Source organism: Cyclopterus lumpus, chromosome 1, assembly GCF_009769545.1.
Source record: "Cyclopterus lumpus isolate fCycLum1 chromosome 1, fCycLum1.pri, whole genome shotgun sequence".
NCBI lineage: Eukaryota > Metazoa > Chordata > Actinopteri > Perciformes > Cyclopteridae > Cyclopterus > Cyclopterus lumpus.
In genome coordinates this window covers 10,916,649-10,934,865 of record NC_046966.1, presented here as the reverse complement: position 1 = coordinate 10,934,865, position 18,217 = coordinate 10,916,649, and the positions used below count along the sequence as shown (strand labels likewise).

The following is an 18,217-nucleotide window of genomic DNA, read 5'->3' as shown; positions in this document are numbered from 1 at the left end:
ATCAGAGAAATGGCTTTCCTTTAGTTCACTGATGGCGGCTCTGCCTCTGAGGTGTTATTGCTGCGTCACTAAATAAAAATAGTCTTTATTGAGCAACAAAGAGACAGTATTCCTTACCAACTATGAACAATAACGTGATCATGGGATGTGTGACAACAAAGTGAAGCTAATGTGGAGATTAAAACATCCGAGAGCTCTGTGAGAAGCCAACTCGGCTCCCGTTAAAATGCTTTAAGATGCAGAGAAACGGATTAAAATGTCACTGATGGTTGATTTGAAACACATGGCCGCGTGACTCCTGTCTCACATAAAGTACAGGAGCTGCACTTAAAAAATGTAACTTTTGTGCGTGTCTAAAATGTGTGTCGGCGACGATCTTTGTAGTTTTCACATGAAGCAGCAGATCTCTTCGTGGCCACTAAAGTTCCACCTTTTATCCCCACTACGGTTACTTCAGTAATTACAAACCACAAAGGCACCCTGAGAGAAGAGACCATCATTTACACGCAGGTCCAATTATTTTTCATTAAGCCTAACTGTTCCATAGCCGTTCATCAGAGCCATTTTCAGATGACCATTGGAAGTCAACTCTTCTTCGAGGATGTTGTTCTTGGCAGCGAACAGCTGGCTGATCTCCATAAAGGTTTTGTTCTTGGTCTCAGGGATAACGAAGATGGTGTAGACGGCCACTCCCAAGCAGATCGCACAGAAGATCAGGTAACAGTAAGGACCCGTAGCATCCTGTGGAGGCATGATCACAAAGTGGGCATTATTCAAGAAAACTAAAATGAAACAAATAAAACAAACAGGCCACAGGGAAGCTAATAAAAGCAGATTAATGTTGATTTGATTCATTCAAGTTTGTATAATGATATACATTACGCTGTACTCTAATGTAAACCGTATTTTATTGTTTTAGTACCTTTACTCTTGTTAAAGTCAATAAAGTTTAATCTAATCTCCAGGATGGAACTTGGGGTGAGATTGATATATTACAAAAACATAAGTCTGAGGCTTTTAAAATATTTTTTTCATATCCCTGTTGTGCTATCAGAGCCAAAGTCAGATGGAAATTTTTTTTCTATTAAATTAAAACCAAAACATTAAATACCACATGATGCGCATGCGTTTTTAACATTTGTGGCCGATTTACATCATCACTCTCCACGGGACACACCATCGTCCTCTTTACTTTGTGTCTGTTGAACTAGACCCACACTGAGGACAACCAGAGACAGCAAGGTCACTTTTAATTAGTAATTGTATTGGTATTTGGGGAGTCACCTACATTCCAACGAAACCAGACAGCCCATATCATTATTGCCATGAGTCTGACACAACAGATCCTGGATGCAATGTCAAGATGAACTTGGTGTTCACAACACCAACTAGACTTTAGATGCAAAATAAACTAAACATGTTGCACATAAGATTTCATTTTACAGTGAAATTAAATGTATTTTAGACAGTAAATCCATGAGATATGCTACATATTTTGATTGTTTCAGGATGTAGATTTCCAAATCAAAAGCCGACAGTAGAATTAGAGTTTGTTCTGACCTCTAGAAAGGGAAAGACGAAGCCAATGGTGAAGTTGGACATCCAGTTGAGGCATCCGGCCACAGTGTAGGCAGCCGGTCGGTGTGACTGCTTGAACAGTTCTGCAGTGATCAGGAAAGGCACACCCGCTACACAGAAGAGACCAAAATCATATGTTTGTATCATTTTAAAGGATGAACATGGTTCATCTATTGGTCTGATCTAACTAGGAATCCCATCAAGCTGACGTAATAAAAAACACAGGTAACCACTCAGTGCACCTGCATGAAACTATTGGGTGTTGTGAAATTAACACCAGCATCTTCATTCATCTATTAGTTTATCAATATTCCCACTCAGGGCTAATCTCTGGCAGGCAAAATCAACAGAATAATGATATAACAAAATGATAAACATTCCTCAAGCCCCAATTGCTATTATATTACACTAATATTTCTGCATGCACTTCATTATGTGTTCATTATAACTGAGTGATCATAGATTGACAAGAGAAGAGGATGTTTTTCAACTTGGCAAAAGTTCAACAGCATAGCTTAGCAGGACTTGAGCAAGTCGTTAGTTTGATATGCAGCATCTATGAGATGTTGTCCAGGCTTTAAAACACATAATTCTTCATTGTTAGAAGTGAAAGCTATGAAGGAGAAATATGCATTAGTAAAAGCTCTAATGATGAACCTTCCGAATGATGTCCTCATTATCTGTTCACGATAATTGCAGAGAGGAAGGTTTAATATTGTCAAACCAATAACGAGGCCATAATTTGTCAACATCTGCGGTATGTATGGGAGGCGTCATTGTGCACGTGAGGTTTGGTCTGAAGAAAACCGCTAGCTTATGAACAATGAGCCATTAAAGTCTAATTGCAGCTGCAGAAATCCTCGTCCCCATGCCGAGGAATAGATTTGCCGTCCTGACGAATGGCGCTCTGTAAACCAGATTTGTTCTAATTCATCATCCTCACAGGTCCACTCAACGTGCCTCCCAAAGTTGTAAACTATTGCCTCTTAATTCTCTGCACTCAACTCATCCAGTGTACAAATGGCTGTGGGAATGGATGTAGTGTGGCAGTTATGATTTCCTAATTTACAAGACTAATGAAATATAATATCTCTTCACAGTCAGAGGACGAGTCGGGAAGAGATGGCGCTGCTCTTTGAGATTTGGTGCCTGCTATTGCGCAAGCTTCCAGCAGGGAGCAGTGTTATCTTAGACACAGCGCAGCCCAAATCTAGTGCGGTTTGTATGGACATGTTCTTTTCTTTCATCAAGTGAGATGCAGATATGGTTTCTGGAGTGTTTACCTGGACCGATGCAGAAACCAGCAATAATCCCCACAACGCAGCCGACACTGATGTAGCGCATGAAGGACAGCTGCGCCTGTGATTGGTCGAACACAAGTCATGAGTCTGAAGTCACAAGTTGTAAACATTAGTACAAAGTTTACACAGTTTTTTCATTATTCATTTGACTATATTAAATCATTCTGATTATATGCAACATAAATAGAAGTAAACAGCGATTCCAGCATAAGTGATGGGACAAAACTATTAAAAAGGACTTCTGAAGGAAACAACACTTCAAGACTAAGAAATACACTTGACTCAGAATGCTGAAGCCTCACATAAGCTTAAGATAAACTTTAAAATATTTTTTGGGACAGAAAGAGGACTGTAGCTTTTGTCCTACACTACTTGCATTGCTATGAACAGGAGAGAAGATTACAGCAAGCAAACCATATTTACATGTTTGTACAGCGTGGACACCGATTCTTATACGATGTTGTTATGAAAAACAAACTCAAATTAGACAGAGTTTTTAGTTTCAGTAAATATTAATGTAAATGTGCTAATGTCCCTATGTACTGTGTGTCCTGCGCCACAATGTGCAACGAGCAGGGCATCAGATGACACCGTACTTGGAAGAGGACAGACACTGTGATGCCAGTACAGCAGAGAGCCATGAAGAGGAAGCCGCCAATCATCAGAGGTCTTCGGCCCAGACGCTCAATAGTGAAACACTATGAAAAGGAACAAAGAGGCCACTTCGTCAAGCAGAAAGAAACAGGTGCCTTTTTATTCTATTTCATGTTTACTGGTGCACCATCATCACGTGGAGTATTTCATGTGTTCATGTAACACAAAGGGCACATATGTTAATGAATGTGTAAATGAAGGTGAAAAGATGATGGGGTGGCACTCATTTCATTTATTTAATGTGTACTTTTAACAGGAATAAGAATATCGCATGAACCAGTGCAACATGCTACGGATCGTCAATAGAGCTTTTTAACAGCAGACATTTTGAATTAGCAAGAAAAGCACAATCAGGTGAAACATTTTGTTACGATGGCTCAGTTCCACAAGTTAGTTATGACAGTGAGCCAGCGAGCACAGTACAAGCCCAATGCAAGCTTAATACGAGCACAATATGAGCTTAATACGAGCACAATATGAGCTTAATACGAGCACAATATGAGCACAATATGAGCACCCTGCAGCTCCACTACAAGGGATGTAGTTCTGTTTAATATTTTCAACTACACCCGTGTTCATCCTGCAGTGACAAGCCAAAATCTCTGCTGTGAAAAAGGTCTATAGCCTAATCTGGTGTGCAAAACTCTTCCCTAGATGGGCCTTCATACAGTAAAACTAATGGTTATTTCCATTTTGAATTAATCAGTCTGTTCATGATCCATTGATTGATCAAGGCTATTAAATTGCTTATCACAAGTTCACAAAGCCAAAAGGCGGTGATGGCAAATGCATAATATATATATATATATATATATATATATATATATATATATATATATATACACACAATATAGAATATAGAATATTTCCATCTTGGCTCGGTGTGTTTAAAGTGTGAAAATGTCTACTCACCCCCAGCATCCCAGAGATGACCTCTATGGCACCAGTTCCCACAGTCGTGTACTGAATTAGAGGTTCTGGGATTCCTGCGTCCTTAAAAATGTCATTTGTATAGAACCAGATCTGAAATTTAAGCAACATTAGGTTTATTACTATGATGAATATGTCGCACCACATACACACACACACACACACACACACACATGCTTTGAAACTCAAAGTTATCTCAAAGCCAAAAAGTCGCACTGCTTATTTGGCTTTTCCTCGTGATTCATCATAGTGATCATTATCATCACGCCGGCCATTACTCATGCATTTGAGATACAGCGTTTCATCAGTATGGACTTCTGACAAGTGCTCCCCTTGAAATTAATTTGTGTATTCTCATTAATCACACTTTGCTGATGCAACATCCATCATTGATGAGGTGTGGACAAGATTGTGATTGGTGCGCTCAAATGCTGTCTTGCTGATTTAGTAACCATACATACATGCTACTTCATCACCATCGCAGCACTGATGTAGGCATACGCACACACTTATTACTAACAAGAAACATACAAACTATTGGAAAAAGAATTGGGACCAGTTATATATATGAATTGTCTTTAAATATTATCATATACCAATATCATCACCATGGATGAAATTCTTCCTCGCTGAACTAATTTACTTTTAGGGCTGAACACTTAGTGGAAATCTTATTGAAATCACAATATATCCGACTGCAATTTTCAAATTAAAAGAGGCAAAATATTTGTAAAAGGCAAAATGTGTGTCAAAATATTATTTTTAATTAAACATTGTTGGGCTGCAGATATGTCATAGCACACATAGCATTCTACAGACATAGAGACACATCTAATCATCATTCTTATATGTTTATTAATTTAAAAAATCATAATTTCTAATACTGCAAATCATATTGAATATGCAATATCACTCAAAAGAAATCATATTTAGATATTTTTTCAAAATTGTCAGACCTACTTTAATAACAGAAATCCTGTGTTATTTCAATCAAATTAGATGTTTTGCTTTTGATGAACATTTCTTTGACAAAAGCGCTAGACTGGTGATTCTAAAGACTTCCAGGAATTATTTTCCCCTTTTCTTCTAAAAGTCTTCTTCATCTGTCCATCCAGAGTCATATGCTAGATACACAGTAAGCAGAGCAGCCCTGGCACATTTCCCTCTGAGATTTCCTCCAGCTTATCCAGGCCAATGCCTAGCTGTTCCTGGACCAGCTGACTGATGTAGTCCCTCTGGTGCATCTCTGTGTACAACAAGGTCTTCTGCCAATTACACAGCCAGAGGGAGGCACCTTAAGGGCACTCTGCACCTGCTGAACCCTTTAATCCTTTAAACTCTGAAGTCTTCCTGGATCCTATAGTTTCTCGCCCTGTTTGAGTGTGAGCTGTGTAACGCTATAACTTCTTTAGGTCACTCCCTCTGTGATGGTCAGAATGAAATCTATAAATTAAGAGTGTTGCTTTGTTGGTCCACTTTTACCTGCAATGAGCTGGCGGTTAGCAAAATAACAAGCTTGTTTTCACTATAAACAAAATGTCTGACTTAACATTTTGAGTCACAGATTTATTGCACACAGCATTCAGACCCATGGATTTGTCTGTATGTTTCAAGTGTTCTCGTGTTTCTGGGACAGTGGGACTCAGCGGGGTTCCCCCCTGCTGGGAAATGGTACTCGCATGGGGGCCAGCATGCATAGAGCTCCCATCCACTTGGAGAAATGAGTATAAAGATGTGTCTGACTGTGTGTGTGGATGCGAGGACCTTCTCATGTGGGGTAGCACTAACAGAGAGGACCAGGAGATAATGAGGCGTGATCCTGTTGCCCCCCTGCTCAGTCACTCAGTGGCTGCATGTAGGACTGGGATGTATGGACAGGAGGAGGTGCAGACGGGTGGCGCACAGCTGGGAACTGCAGCGATACGAGCTTTCACTCTCATGCAATAAAGACACAGTCTTTGCACAACACAAACAAAGACAGAAAGGGCAACAGGACCACAATGCGTTTCACACTGACCGCATCGATTCCAGACAGCTGCATGCCGATGTTGACCACCGCAATGGTGATGACCTGCCAACGAACACAGCGGTCCCTGAGCAGGCCCCAAACAGAGAGGGTCTGGATGGAGGACAGAGAGCGCTGTTCCTCCTGCATCTCATCAACTTCCGCCTGGATGTTTCCTTTCGGACGGTACCACTTCAGGGCTAAAAGGACAGAAAGAAAAGCTTTGACCAGTCTGCAGAAACACCAGTCGTGACTGAAGCTTAAAACGTCAACAGGAAACACAAGACATGAGCAGAATCCTGAAAAGGGGTGACATGAACAGGTCCATCCATCCTTGTACAGTGAATTGAATTTGCCATCAGATATGACAATCAGTCCACTTGTTAACCTGCAATGGTGGCGTGAATATTTCCCTTCTCTATCAACAGGTATCGTGGACTCTCTGGAAACCATGGCAACAGTATCAGCTGGATGATGGTAGGAAACACCATCAGGGACAGGAGCAGAGGCCAGTACTTTTCCTGTGTTAAAAAAACATGACAAATTACTAAATGATAAACAATCAGCTTCTGCTTTTAGTAATCAGTGAGTCGTGAATGTGTCATTGTTTACAAAATGATACTGGTGTACAGTTTAAAGCTCATGTTTGTGAGGAAAATAAAATAGCATCTGGTGCATGTTTCTGGTGCAAAATCATGATTAGATAGATAGAGGATCGAAGACTTGACTTGCCACCTGAGCTGATGCATATGCCATGAACTCCCTACCAGAAGGAAATCCATGTCATGTAAACAAATGGTACTGCGGGACAAAGGATGAATCTGTTCAGACAAAGAGCGTCACACACACACACACACCACGATGTTAGTACCTTTCCCAGCAGCTCAGAGAGTCCCAGGACCTGAGCGATGAAGACTCCAAGACAAATGTGAATGCTGGGAACGAGGCCCAGGAAGCCCCGCAGGTTCTTGGGGGCGATCTCACCGAGGTACATGGGCACCACACTGAGAGAGATACCTGTGGGAAACAAGAGGGATTACCATGGGCGAAACCAGGCAACAGATGACATAACTTAAATGTGCTTAATATTCATTCGAGACCAACTTTGATTTTCATGAAAATCAAACATATGGTGTGATTAATTCTTTGGGCGTCTGGCAAACATTTTAGCTCGTCTGAAAAAAGACAGATCGTTTGTTCATAGTTGTTATACGGTTAATCAAAATCCATTGTATATCACTCAATAAATGTAGGGATGGATTACAAAAAGGCCCAATGAACAAAATCAAAACACTGACAGAAATTCCAATGAAATAACTACAAATCAACAAAAGCAAACGAAACTGCTCTGCACAGGCTACAAAAACACATGCAGCTACATGTGTGCCTCTTAATTAGCTATTGTAGCTTTGTGCTATTCATCTGCAATTATATTTAACTATAAATGTAACGCATTGTAACTAATTCGGTCATTGAGGAAACAGACAGGCCTACCTGAGTGTACTCCTGTGATGAAGCGTCCAACAATGACCATCACAGGCATCCTGCACCGTCTGCTGAAACCCATAAGAGCTCCTCCTATAAACACCAGCATAGAGGATCTCACCAGCGTCCCTTTCCTGTTTGAGAATGTTGAACAAAGAGCAATGTGTCCAAAGAATAAGACAGCTGTCGGGAACACAGGCTGATGACACAAACATAAACCTGCACTGAGCATGTGTTATACACCCACAAATCACACGCACACACACACACACATACACACACACACACACACTAACCTTCCGTATTTGGTTACCAGTTTGCCCACCAGCAGGGCCCCAGTCATCCCACCGATCGCAAAGATTGACACGGTGAAGGAGTACAAAAGGGTGAGGAGCTCCTCATCTGGAGTCCAGTCGTAACTTTCTACTAGCGTCTCATTGTAGAAGTCTTTGATGTACTGGTGGAGGAAAGAAATAATTAAGTCAAATTAACATTGTCCATGCAGGGGAAAGATACATAAGGCATTACAATATACATAGACCACGTGTAATTAAAAGATAATTTCTTGTTTTTCCAATAAATTCAGTTTTGCCTTCAAAAACAAACAAACCTGCACTTGCGAGATTGAATTTGTCAATTCCCCACTCCCTCACTCCAATGGACCCAGAGCAAAAAAATGGTGGCCATGAAATTTGACATCAGCATCACATGAGTAACTATTTCCCACAGTGCCACACATCCAAATGTCAACATTAGTCTTGCCATTTGCACAGCATTGCTGCACTCGGGCATGGGATGAAGAGATGTTGGAGTCAGCGGGAGAGGCCGCCATATTGAGTAGACAGGAAGCTCATCGAGCCCCCACAGTCAAAGTCAAATCAAATTTGATGATTAGGGATCATAAACTGCGTGCTTGATAAAATATCAGTGGTTATGCTTGTGGTATGACAGAACTTTACAGTAAGGGCCAACAACATCCCTCAGATTTCCTTCAGGTTTTATCTGACAGTGAGGACTCCGCTGAGATGTCCTGGAGAACCTATTACATTAAACCCAATTCATCTCAAAGGACACGATTCAGTCACTCTCGGTGAAATGAGACTTTAGAAAACATAAGAGCTAGGAGACAGAAAAATAGGAGTTTGATTAGTTTGAGTAGTTTAAGTATTAACACTGATCAACAGATTAAAAGTTGAATAATCTTTTGTTGTTGAAATAGTGTTGACGTGGAACGACCCTTTGAAGGACTTGGCCCTGAGGGAGTTCAGTGGCCAAAAGAAGGGAGTGACGTTAATTTGTCAATTTGTCCTGGAACTCTGGACAGTGTGCCTCCAATTTATCCAAGAATGTCTTCAACATGTGCAGGCTACTCTCTGTGGTCTCTGGACATATCTCTGTACATAACTGACCGGTTTATTGTTCATAATCATTACGTTGCAACAGCCGGATGCTGGTTGAGCCAGACTTAAATGAGCTAAGCTGCTGATCTTGCGGGTGTAATCAACATACCTGCTGTTGAAAAGAAAAGGTAGTTGTGGATGACAGATGCTGAGAATAATCAGACACAGATCTTTAGTCAGGCTTGATGGCCTAATTGCCAAATATTTCTCCAACAGCACAAAGTGTAACGTGAGATTGAATAGTATACGCTGGATATCTGTTTTGGTATCGTTAATAACCTTATTAAGTAGTTCAGGTATCAGACGTGACCGATCCACATTAAAAACTGTTTCTTAGTCGCTCGTGTTATAGATCCAGTGATTCTACCTTTATTTAGTTGCCACAGCACAGGTAATATCATGCACCACAGCGAACCGTGGGGCATGATATTACATTATTATTGTCAGCAGTTATTATTCTGTCACTTGAACAAAGCTATCACAGCAGGAGTCCCATTGTTTCCTGCTCTTCTCTGTTCATTTACTGCAGTGGCTTAATGTTGCCACTTAAATGGTTACTTGTAATTTACACTCATAGTTGAGAAGTAATGAGTAGTAATCTCATGTTACCTTACTGAAAGAAAAAATGATCTAAATCCACTCCATGCAGTAATGTACAGATTTGAAATAGCAAGGGAAAAGGAGCACTGGACAGAGGAGTACTCTGCACCTGAATTTAGTCATCAGAATCGGTATCAGGAGAGGAGAAGGGTACAGGGAGCATGTGGCCACTCAGCAAAATACCTAAAAAGGCACCAGAGGGAGAAAAACCCCACTGGAAACCTCAGAAAAGTACCACTTCAGTAGTGCAACGCTGCACCATGTGACTGGTTTCTAGCAAGAGTAATACAAGTTCAAAATACGGACAGGAAATGACTATTTAATCATTTGACTTCGGTTGTGCTTTGAGTCACATGGTGTCAAAACCAATTAAAAATGATGTCAGAAGAAGAATACAAGACAAGTCATTCGAACTGTCGAATTGTCTCAAATTGAACAAAATAAAGCCGCATAGTTAGTTAAATCTATATGTGTTGTATACGAGAGGTAAAATCTACTTCTGCACCTCAGCTTTAGGTTGAGTTTCAGCTGATTGTGCAACCTGCAGCTGCTTTGGTTCACACTCAACGCTCTCACAGCGTTGTTTCTAAAAAAAGGCTTTAAAAAGCAGTTGTGCATTAACTGCCATGCAGCCATAAACAGCAAACAGACACAGTTCGCTGGTGAACGACAGTAGTGGAGCATTTAGGAGCTAAAGCAACATGTATTTCCTTCAGGGCATGGTGGAGACCAAAAACAGAGCTAAAAGAGAGTATTAAGACTAAGAGAGTAATATTTGACTTATCCATCAGGTGGACATCTGCTAATGTTTCTCTGTAACTGCTGGATCTGTAAATGAGCAATTGTGAACCCAAATATTAACCTAAAAGGTGATGAGATTGTCAAATTGTTTTCACAACCGATTTCTGACCTAAAAAAACTGATATTGCAGGTTTTATTCATTTTCTTGCTAAGCGTTGGATGAGAAGATTAATATCATTCTCATCCATATACATTTGGAGCTGGAAGGAGGTTTGTTTAGCTGAGCAACTGGAAGCAGGGGGAAATAGTGTTTGGCTTTCCAACATACAAAGAAATACATAACATAATTTATACACACAATTCACATAAAACTGCATAGTGTCATTTATCTCTCTCTCTCTCTCTCTCTCTATCTATATATATATATATATATATATATATATATATATATATATATATATATATATATATTATCCTAAAATAGCTTGAGATGTGTTACTGAAGTCTCATGCTTCAATGTAATGGGGGGGGGGGTCCATGGCCAAACAGGAATGGTGCACAGCTTAGTTACTGCACTGCGGTGATGGAGCAGAGTACATGATGGGTAAAAACCACAGGACATCGATGACATGGTGAGGCTCAAGCAGCCTCTAGACTTGATACACTCCCACATGACGATAAATGAAATACAATCTGATCTTTACATGGTCGATTAGCAAATGTAATGCATAGCATAAATAAAGAGCGTGTCCATTAATTTATTATGGGAATATTTGTGTTTCTCGGGTTAAGAGCAATGAGGGTGGTGATCATCACAGTGTTGATGATGCGGCGGTTACACAAACCTGTGCAGGAGAGTTGACGACTGCCAAATTGTAGCCATAGAGCATGGAGCTGCCGAACGAGGCCAGGAACGCCACCGCCAGCAGAGGCTTCGTAAGATGCTGAAGAGAAGATGCCGGGATAAAGTCAGAGAGTCAAAAAGCTACACAAAACAATGACCAGAGGAGCGAGATCACATAAATCTGTTATTAACACGACTTTGGTATAAACTTAAAGGGGTTGTCTTTGAAGCCCCTTTAAAATGCTATTAGCTTGGATTAGAAATGTCCAACAGATACGGCTTCTTTGGGTTTTGATCGGAAAAAGTAACACAAAAAAACAACCAGCAAAGTACATCATATGAACCAGTTAAAACTTCCACAACTAAACGTTGAATGCACGTTGTGTCTATTTTCTATACGTGTTTGCAGATCGTAAAGAGATTAGCCCGCTCAAGGGTATATGTTTGTATATTTATGAATCTATGGTCTTTGGAGCTGAACAGTGACAGAAACAGAAGAAGAGAAACAAACTGGCACCTGAATACTGGCCAGATCCAACTAGCCTGCTCGTTTACAACATTTAGCTCTTTTTTGCAGAAAACACATATATTGAAGAAACAACAGCTCCAAATTCTCACAAAATGAACTTACCAGCTAAAGCTTGCTGAGGGCATTCGGTGTTACTCAATATGTTCAAGAATCAGGGGTGTTGTGTTGAGCACGGCAAAAACACAAGAGCCCCACAGGTCTTTAAAAAAGGAACGGGGCAGCCTACAGTATTTCATGCAGCTACCCTCTTGGTTGCCATCATAAATTCCAACACACAGAGCTTAGCTGACCTCCAAGGTAGAAGGCCAGCAGGATTATAATGTGTTTCTGAGTGTGCATACCTTTGGATGCAGCTTGGAGAACACTGGTAGCTGCACCACACAATACAACGGACAATGTTTCCATCCGTTTAGATAAAGTCGGGGTTTAAAGAACTTGCTACATATCAGCAGGCCAATATCAATAATGTGAAGGAGTAGTGTGGAGGAGGCTCTGACAATAACAGCATAGATGACTTAAAGCAACCTCATTTGGCCGGTTAATAGCCTGATGAGCAGTCAGACGACTACACGTGAAAATAGCTCACAGAGCACAATGCTGCTCTGTCTGCGTTCAATTTAGGATGATTATGTCGGATGTGGTGCTCTTCACATGTTGCATCCGTTCTCTCGACTTCTTTTTATTGTATTGTGCATTTTCCTTTTTCTTCAAAGGCATCATCATGTGATATGAACCAAGATCCTGATTCAAATGTATTGATATAGATAGATAGATAGATAGATAGATAGATAGATTGATGATTGATTGATTGATTGATTGATTGATTGATTGGTGGATGGTTTAAATTCAAGGACAGGAGGATCTCACACAATGTTGTGACTAAAAAAGATATGATGAGAGTTGCTCTTCATATCGATCATCTCTACACATAATCAAATGAAAACTCACTGCGCTGGGTTTTCCATTGTGTTCCAGAAGTAGTTCCTCCGCCATTTAAGTCATGAATAATGACTCTCCCCGTGTGCTCTGCTCGTTTGCGATGAGAAACAGCTCGTCCGCGAAACTTTTCAAACTCTTCACTCCCCATTTGTAGTTTTCAGACACGCTCGTGAGGCAGAGAGGAGGCCTCTCGTGTTGATGGGCGGAATTAACAAGCATGTCAAAGTCCCGATCTCCAATCAGCGAGGCGCATCGCAGCAGGCCCGTCCCAGCCGTGAGTCGTTTTCCCCGGTCCATCAGCGATCACATGAGGCAAGAGGTTTCATCCTGCGTCCCAAAGTGCCCACCGTTGTTACTAAATAGCCTATGACTAACTGTATCTAGGAGCGTTTTGGGGATTAGTAAACATGGGGCTCGGCTCAGACCCTGGGGCACCTCCACTCGGGAGAGAAGGAATCTCAGCACTTTGTTGCAGATTCACTTTTATATCTAAATTAAATGACTTGACTGTAAGAGATAAGACGACAGTATAAAACAATAAAGGGCTGAAATTAAAACACTTATCAAGAACTTCAACTGTAATTTAAATGTCGAAACCGATGTGGTGCTTATGGGCTGCTGGTTTTATTTGCGAAAATTAAAGTAAAATTATATAATGTGGACATTTCTTAGTGCAGGTTTTATTTGGTTGCTTTAATAATAACAACAACAATAATAATATGAATACTAATTATAATACTTATAATAATAATAACAACGATAACAACCATAATAAAATAATATGGACATATCATCGCCAACATTTCTGAGGTGATTTGATTTACTCACCTGCTCATTAAAATCCACCTCTTCCTCCTGATTCATAAAAACAAAAAAAATCATAACCTTCAACAATAAACTGGCCACTCGTTTATTATGATAATTATCATTCAATAAATGTGTATATTATTGTATTGAGCTTATGTTAAAGTACATCATAGTAGCCAATAAGACGCATTTGATAGACACAAGTACTTTATTATCTGAAGTCCTCAAACAACACATGAACCGACCATTTGTTCTCCTAACTTCAACCCAACGAGCCAAGTTGAGAAGATCATGCAACTCAAATGGTTGTGTCATATGACTCCTACTGTGAAATGTCTGTGGCATCATGCTGTGTTTGGGTAAAAAATCAATTATGCCCGCAAAGATACAACTCACAGGGCTAATACAATAAAAGCAATAAAAATGTTGTAGAAACATCTCTTACATTCACAAACTATGACCTCAAAAAGGTGCCAAATCAACCAGACAGTGAGTTGATGAAAGATTGATTGTGGATTTGTTATACTGGATTACATTTAATTGCACAGTCCTGAGTAATTCTTAACAAATGTATATATATTATATTATCTGAGAGTGTGAGTGCTTAACAGTTCTGAAGATTGAACGCCTGGGCATCTCACTGTCATTCTGTTTATCTCTCATTTATTTCCCTTCTTTACCTTCTTTCATTTAATAATTTGACCAATATTCCATTCCAACAAAAAGATGGGTTGATTGATTGGGTCAAGTTGGGTCAAATGTGCGCAGGGCTAGTCGGCACATGAGCTCATTCATGTAACTGTTACTGTGTACGGAAAAATTCAAAACTATTTTTGAAAGGATAAAAACATTGTGTATATCGTTTAATTAATTATAATTAATTTGAATGGTCGAACAATAATTAATCATTCCTACTGATTTATTGCTTACAAATGTTTTACAACTGGTCAGATAATCTATCACACGTTCATGTTTTCTGGTTCTTGTTTGAATTAAATGTTCCATTTGTTTCCATTGTTGCTTTATTTTTGTTCCAGATTGTGCCAACCAATGCACAACATGACTTTAATCAATAAACAATGTTTCTGGCAGTGGCCATGGTGTCTGTAAAGGTGCAGCTGCAGGTTACTGGTAAGTAACCCTCGTCCTTTATAAAGTACAAAGACCATATCAAGTTGTTGTGGTGAGCCTGTTAGCTAACAGTTGCCTGTTTACCCATCCGGCAGATATGAAGCGACATTAGCAACATTAGCAACATTAGCAACAAAGTCACATTGTGTCTTCCTGCCGTAGGTCAATCCAGAATTCACTCTTTATTTAACGTTTTGGTCTTCACCAACTCCTGAATATATCTGCCTCTTTAGCTGCTAAATGCTCCACTCTGGTCACCAGCTGTTAGTCAATGTGTCTGCATTTAGTGCTGGGCAGGTAGTGTGCTTTTATTATGGAGCATTTCCACTGAAATGAGCAGCTGGCTGCATCAGGATGAAAGTCAAGTTGATGAGAGCGATGAGAGTGAACCTTAAGCAGGCAAGTTGTGGGCCGTAAAAACAACAATAAGCTGAACGATGCCAAAATGCGACATAGTTAAGGGGAACTCACAACAAAAGAGTCAGGGGTGTTTGTAGGTTTATCACTAATAGCCATACTACCAATTGATTAGTATGTCAGGAAACTAATTTAGTATGTCCCAATACATAGTATGTCAAATGCATTATGCCAAAAAATACAAGGATGTCCTGATGCATCCGGTTGCATTTTACAATGCAAGAGTTAAGGGGCAAGGTAAGTCAGCATGCTGTTCTGGCTATTCCGACCCACAATCCTTTGCACAGCTGGTATATGAGGGTCAACGTTTGAGGTGCAATCTTACGATAAAGTATTATCCTCAATAACTGATTTTATATCTGCTCATTAACACTATGATTAGATGAAAAACCAGAGAGAGACTTCGACGTTGGCAAAGCTGTGAAAAGAAATGAACATCTCGCTGACATAATTTACAAGAGGGACATCTCATGATCCTAATCAGGATCTGGAACTACATGATTTAATTTCTTCTCACCAGTGAATGAGATGTCATTTGATAAATTACCCATCAATAGCAGACAGTATGGGGATGCTGCACTGGGAAACATGGTGTGTATATATGTGTGGGGAAATGATTCTGACTGCGTTGTGTGAGTCAATTGTGTGTGCTCTGCAAAGACATGTTGCCACAGTGAGTATTCGCACAAGCATTTGTGTGTGTGCTTGAGAAAAACCTCACATTAGCAGCCCATTTTTTTCAATAAACCTTCTCTTGCATCCTGTTGACAGATCATCTGCCTAGAAAAGCAGATATTGTGGCCTTTAATCAGTCAGCCCCCTCAGAGCCGCCGTAGTCTCTTGTGCAGTATTTAAATTCCTCATTTACTCAGTTGCAGGCGGGACGTGCCTGTCCCCCATTGTTCGCTCTGAATAAACTGGGGAGCTGATCGTGTTAAGTGCGGCCATGATTGATGGCTACTGACGAAATCTAATATAGTCGCCCCATGCTATTGTTTGGCAGAAATAGGATCAGAAAGAAAGACTCTTACATGATCAGATAAAAGGTGAACATGTACTTAATGTTGCTTCTTCTGAATTTCTTATTTATTTTCTTAATTGAGGAGTTTTGGCTCTGGTCGGGTAACTCCAACAGGAGTCTGACATTAACTGTTGAGCGATGGCTGTGCTTCTTGGTGTGTGTGAGGAAAGTGGTTTGGGGAAATGAAGTGTGCATCTGTGAGAGATGTGTGTGTACGGTCACAGTTTGTACATTTAAAAACTGTGAAGTGGAGTGACTGTCATCAACCAGGCCTCCACGCCATGCTAATTATGTTCACAATTGTAACCACAGCTTATCATTATCTCCTTGTGCTCGTGGTGAGGTCAGCAGTTAATTGCAGAAAATTGAGAATTTTCATTATCACATGCATATACTGCATTTATTGTCTGTGGTTGAAAATGGCACATGAGTCTGTGATACAGCGGCTTCATTTGAGAGATCAAGAGCTCTGGAGGATTGTCGAGAGGTGAGATTCTAGTGACCCCTTGTGGGACTCAAGCTGCAGTTCATGATGACTGTATGACTTTGATTATAGACCTGAAAAAAGGGTGTATTTTTATGTTCGCTTTGGTTCAGCGTTGTGGTGATGTTTCACTGTGCTTATTGTGAAATACCAGCTGTTGTTGCTGAAGGAGGCATCGACACACTGGCAGGTAAATGGACAAATCTTCCAGCAAAATACGCACACACACACTCAAGAGCCCACTTGAACCAGTCATAAGTCTCAGCGTCATCCTCTCTCTCTCTCTCTCTCTCTCTCTCTTTCTCTCTCTCTCTCCTTCCTCCTCTGCTCCTTTACCCACTTCACAGCTACATTAGCACTTGATTTGGGTGTAATGGATCTCCCTCCTCCCCTTCCCGCCCGTTCCCATTGGCTGCGACTGGCCTCCAGCCCAGCCCACCTGCTCCACGGCGCTCTCCTTAATGTGACTGGCCGAGGATGATGGATCACCCCCTGTCACTTCCACCTCCTCCTCCAATCAACAACCAGCCATGGAAATTGATTGTTCTAATTTGCTCTCATTATTATTATGATATTAAGCACAATATACGGACACAGCTCACTGTCAGATATGGGCAACGGCGTCATTAGTTACAGGGGCTGGAGAATACGCCTCGGCGGGGTTTTCTCCCACAGACGCCAAGATGTAAAGGAATCAGCGAGCGTTGGAGAAACACACTGCTTTTTCTTAATAAGATTTGCTATGCAGTCCCTCACTGAGGTGATGTAGCATCTAATTAAGTTCAATTCGTTGCGTCTGAAGAAGATATGATTAAGTTCCCCCGTGTCAGATGCAGCAGCGCGTTCTTGTGCAGCTGCTGGATCGGAGGAAATGGGAGGTGCCAGTGTGAGAAAACACTTGTCCTTACATCTGCAATGACTGCAAATGTTACAAACATACAGTTATTAAATGCAGCTTAGAAAATGCAATTAAGATGCATTACTGTTCATTTACACAAGGAACGGGCTGCATAGCAATGAGAGCACGCAATTGAGGAACCATCCCACGCAACGTGCATCCTTATTTTCTGAAAAATGCTGAACATATTCAATACACTGTCACAGGCCTATTGTATGTTCAATGACTTTGTAGATTGCCCTTTTTCATTCTTCCTCTCCTAAAAGCTCTTTTGTCTTCGTCACCAGCCCTGAAGAAGTAGAGCAACCAAAGGTCAGCAGTATTATCATTCTAGGCCTTCTCCCCCCGCCCCCTGCTGTGTTCACAAGCCTGCTTTGCGATGGTGTCCTGATATTACCACAGCAGCCCCTTCAGCTGTATACTGCTCCTATGTTCTTTGGACCAAAGTGTATC

The 18,217-nt window shown here is 40.7% G+C and overlaps 1 protein-coding gene across 1 annotated transcript; it reads right to left on the bottom strand.

Annotated features, from left to right (window-relative positions):
* Positions 1-516: 516 nt before the first annotated feature.
* Positions 517-13,060, bottom strand: slc2a15b (solute carrier family 2 member 15b). The gene is made up of 12 exons (XM_034538886.1): positions 13,016-13,060; positions 11,540-11,638; positions 8,250-8,410; positions 7,963-8,087; positions 7,340-7,485; positions 6,857-6,989; positions 6,481-6,668; positions 4,446-4,556; positions 3,476-3,577; positions 2,862-2,937; positions 1,561-1,688; positions 517-741 (listed from the first exon to the last, which is right to left on the bottom strand). Exons 1-12 carry the CDS (start codon positions 13,058-13,060, stop codon positions 517-519), a joined length of 1,539 nt encoding a protein of 512 aa, XP_034394777.1.
* Positions 13,061-18,217: the final 5,157 nt, after the last annotated feature.

What these genes read in the sequence shown, in the direction of transcription:
- slc2a15b (XM_034538886.1), bottom strand. Translation starts at nt 13,060, where the DNA reads ATGGCGGAGGAACTACTTCTGGAACACAATGGAAAACCCAGCGCA. An exon ending in AGCTGTCTGGAATCGATGCG is followed by an intron (nt 4,557 to 6,480) that starts GTCAGTGTGAAA and finishes CTTAAATTTCAG; the next exon opens with ATCTGGTTCTATACAAATGA. An exon ending in TGGTTTCTGCATCGGTCCAG is followed by an intron (nt 1,689 to 2,861) that starts GTAAACACTCCA and finishes TCTTCTGTGTAG; the next exon opens with CGGGTGTGCCTTTCCTGATC.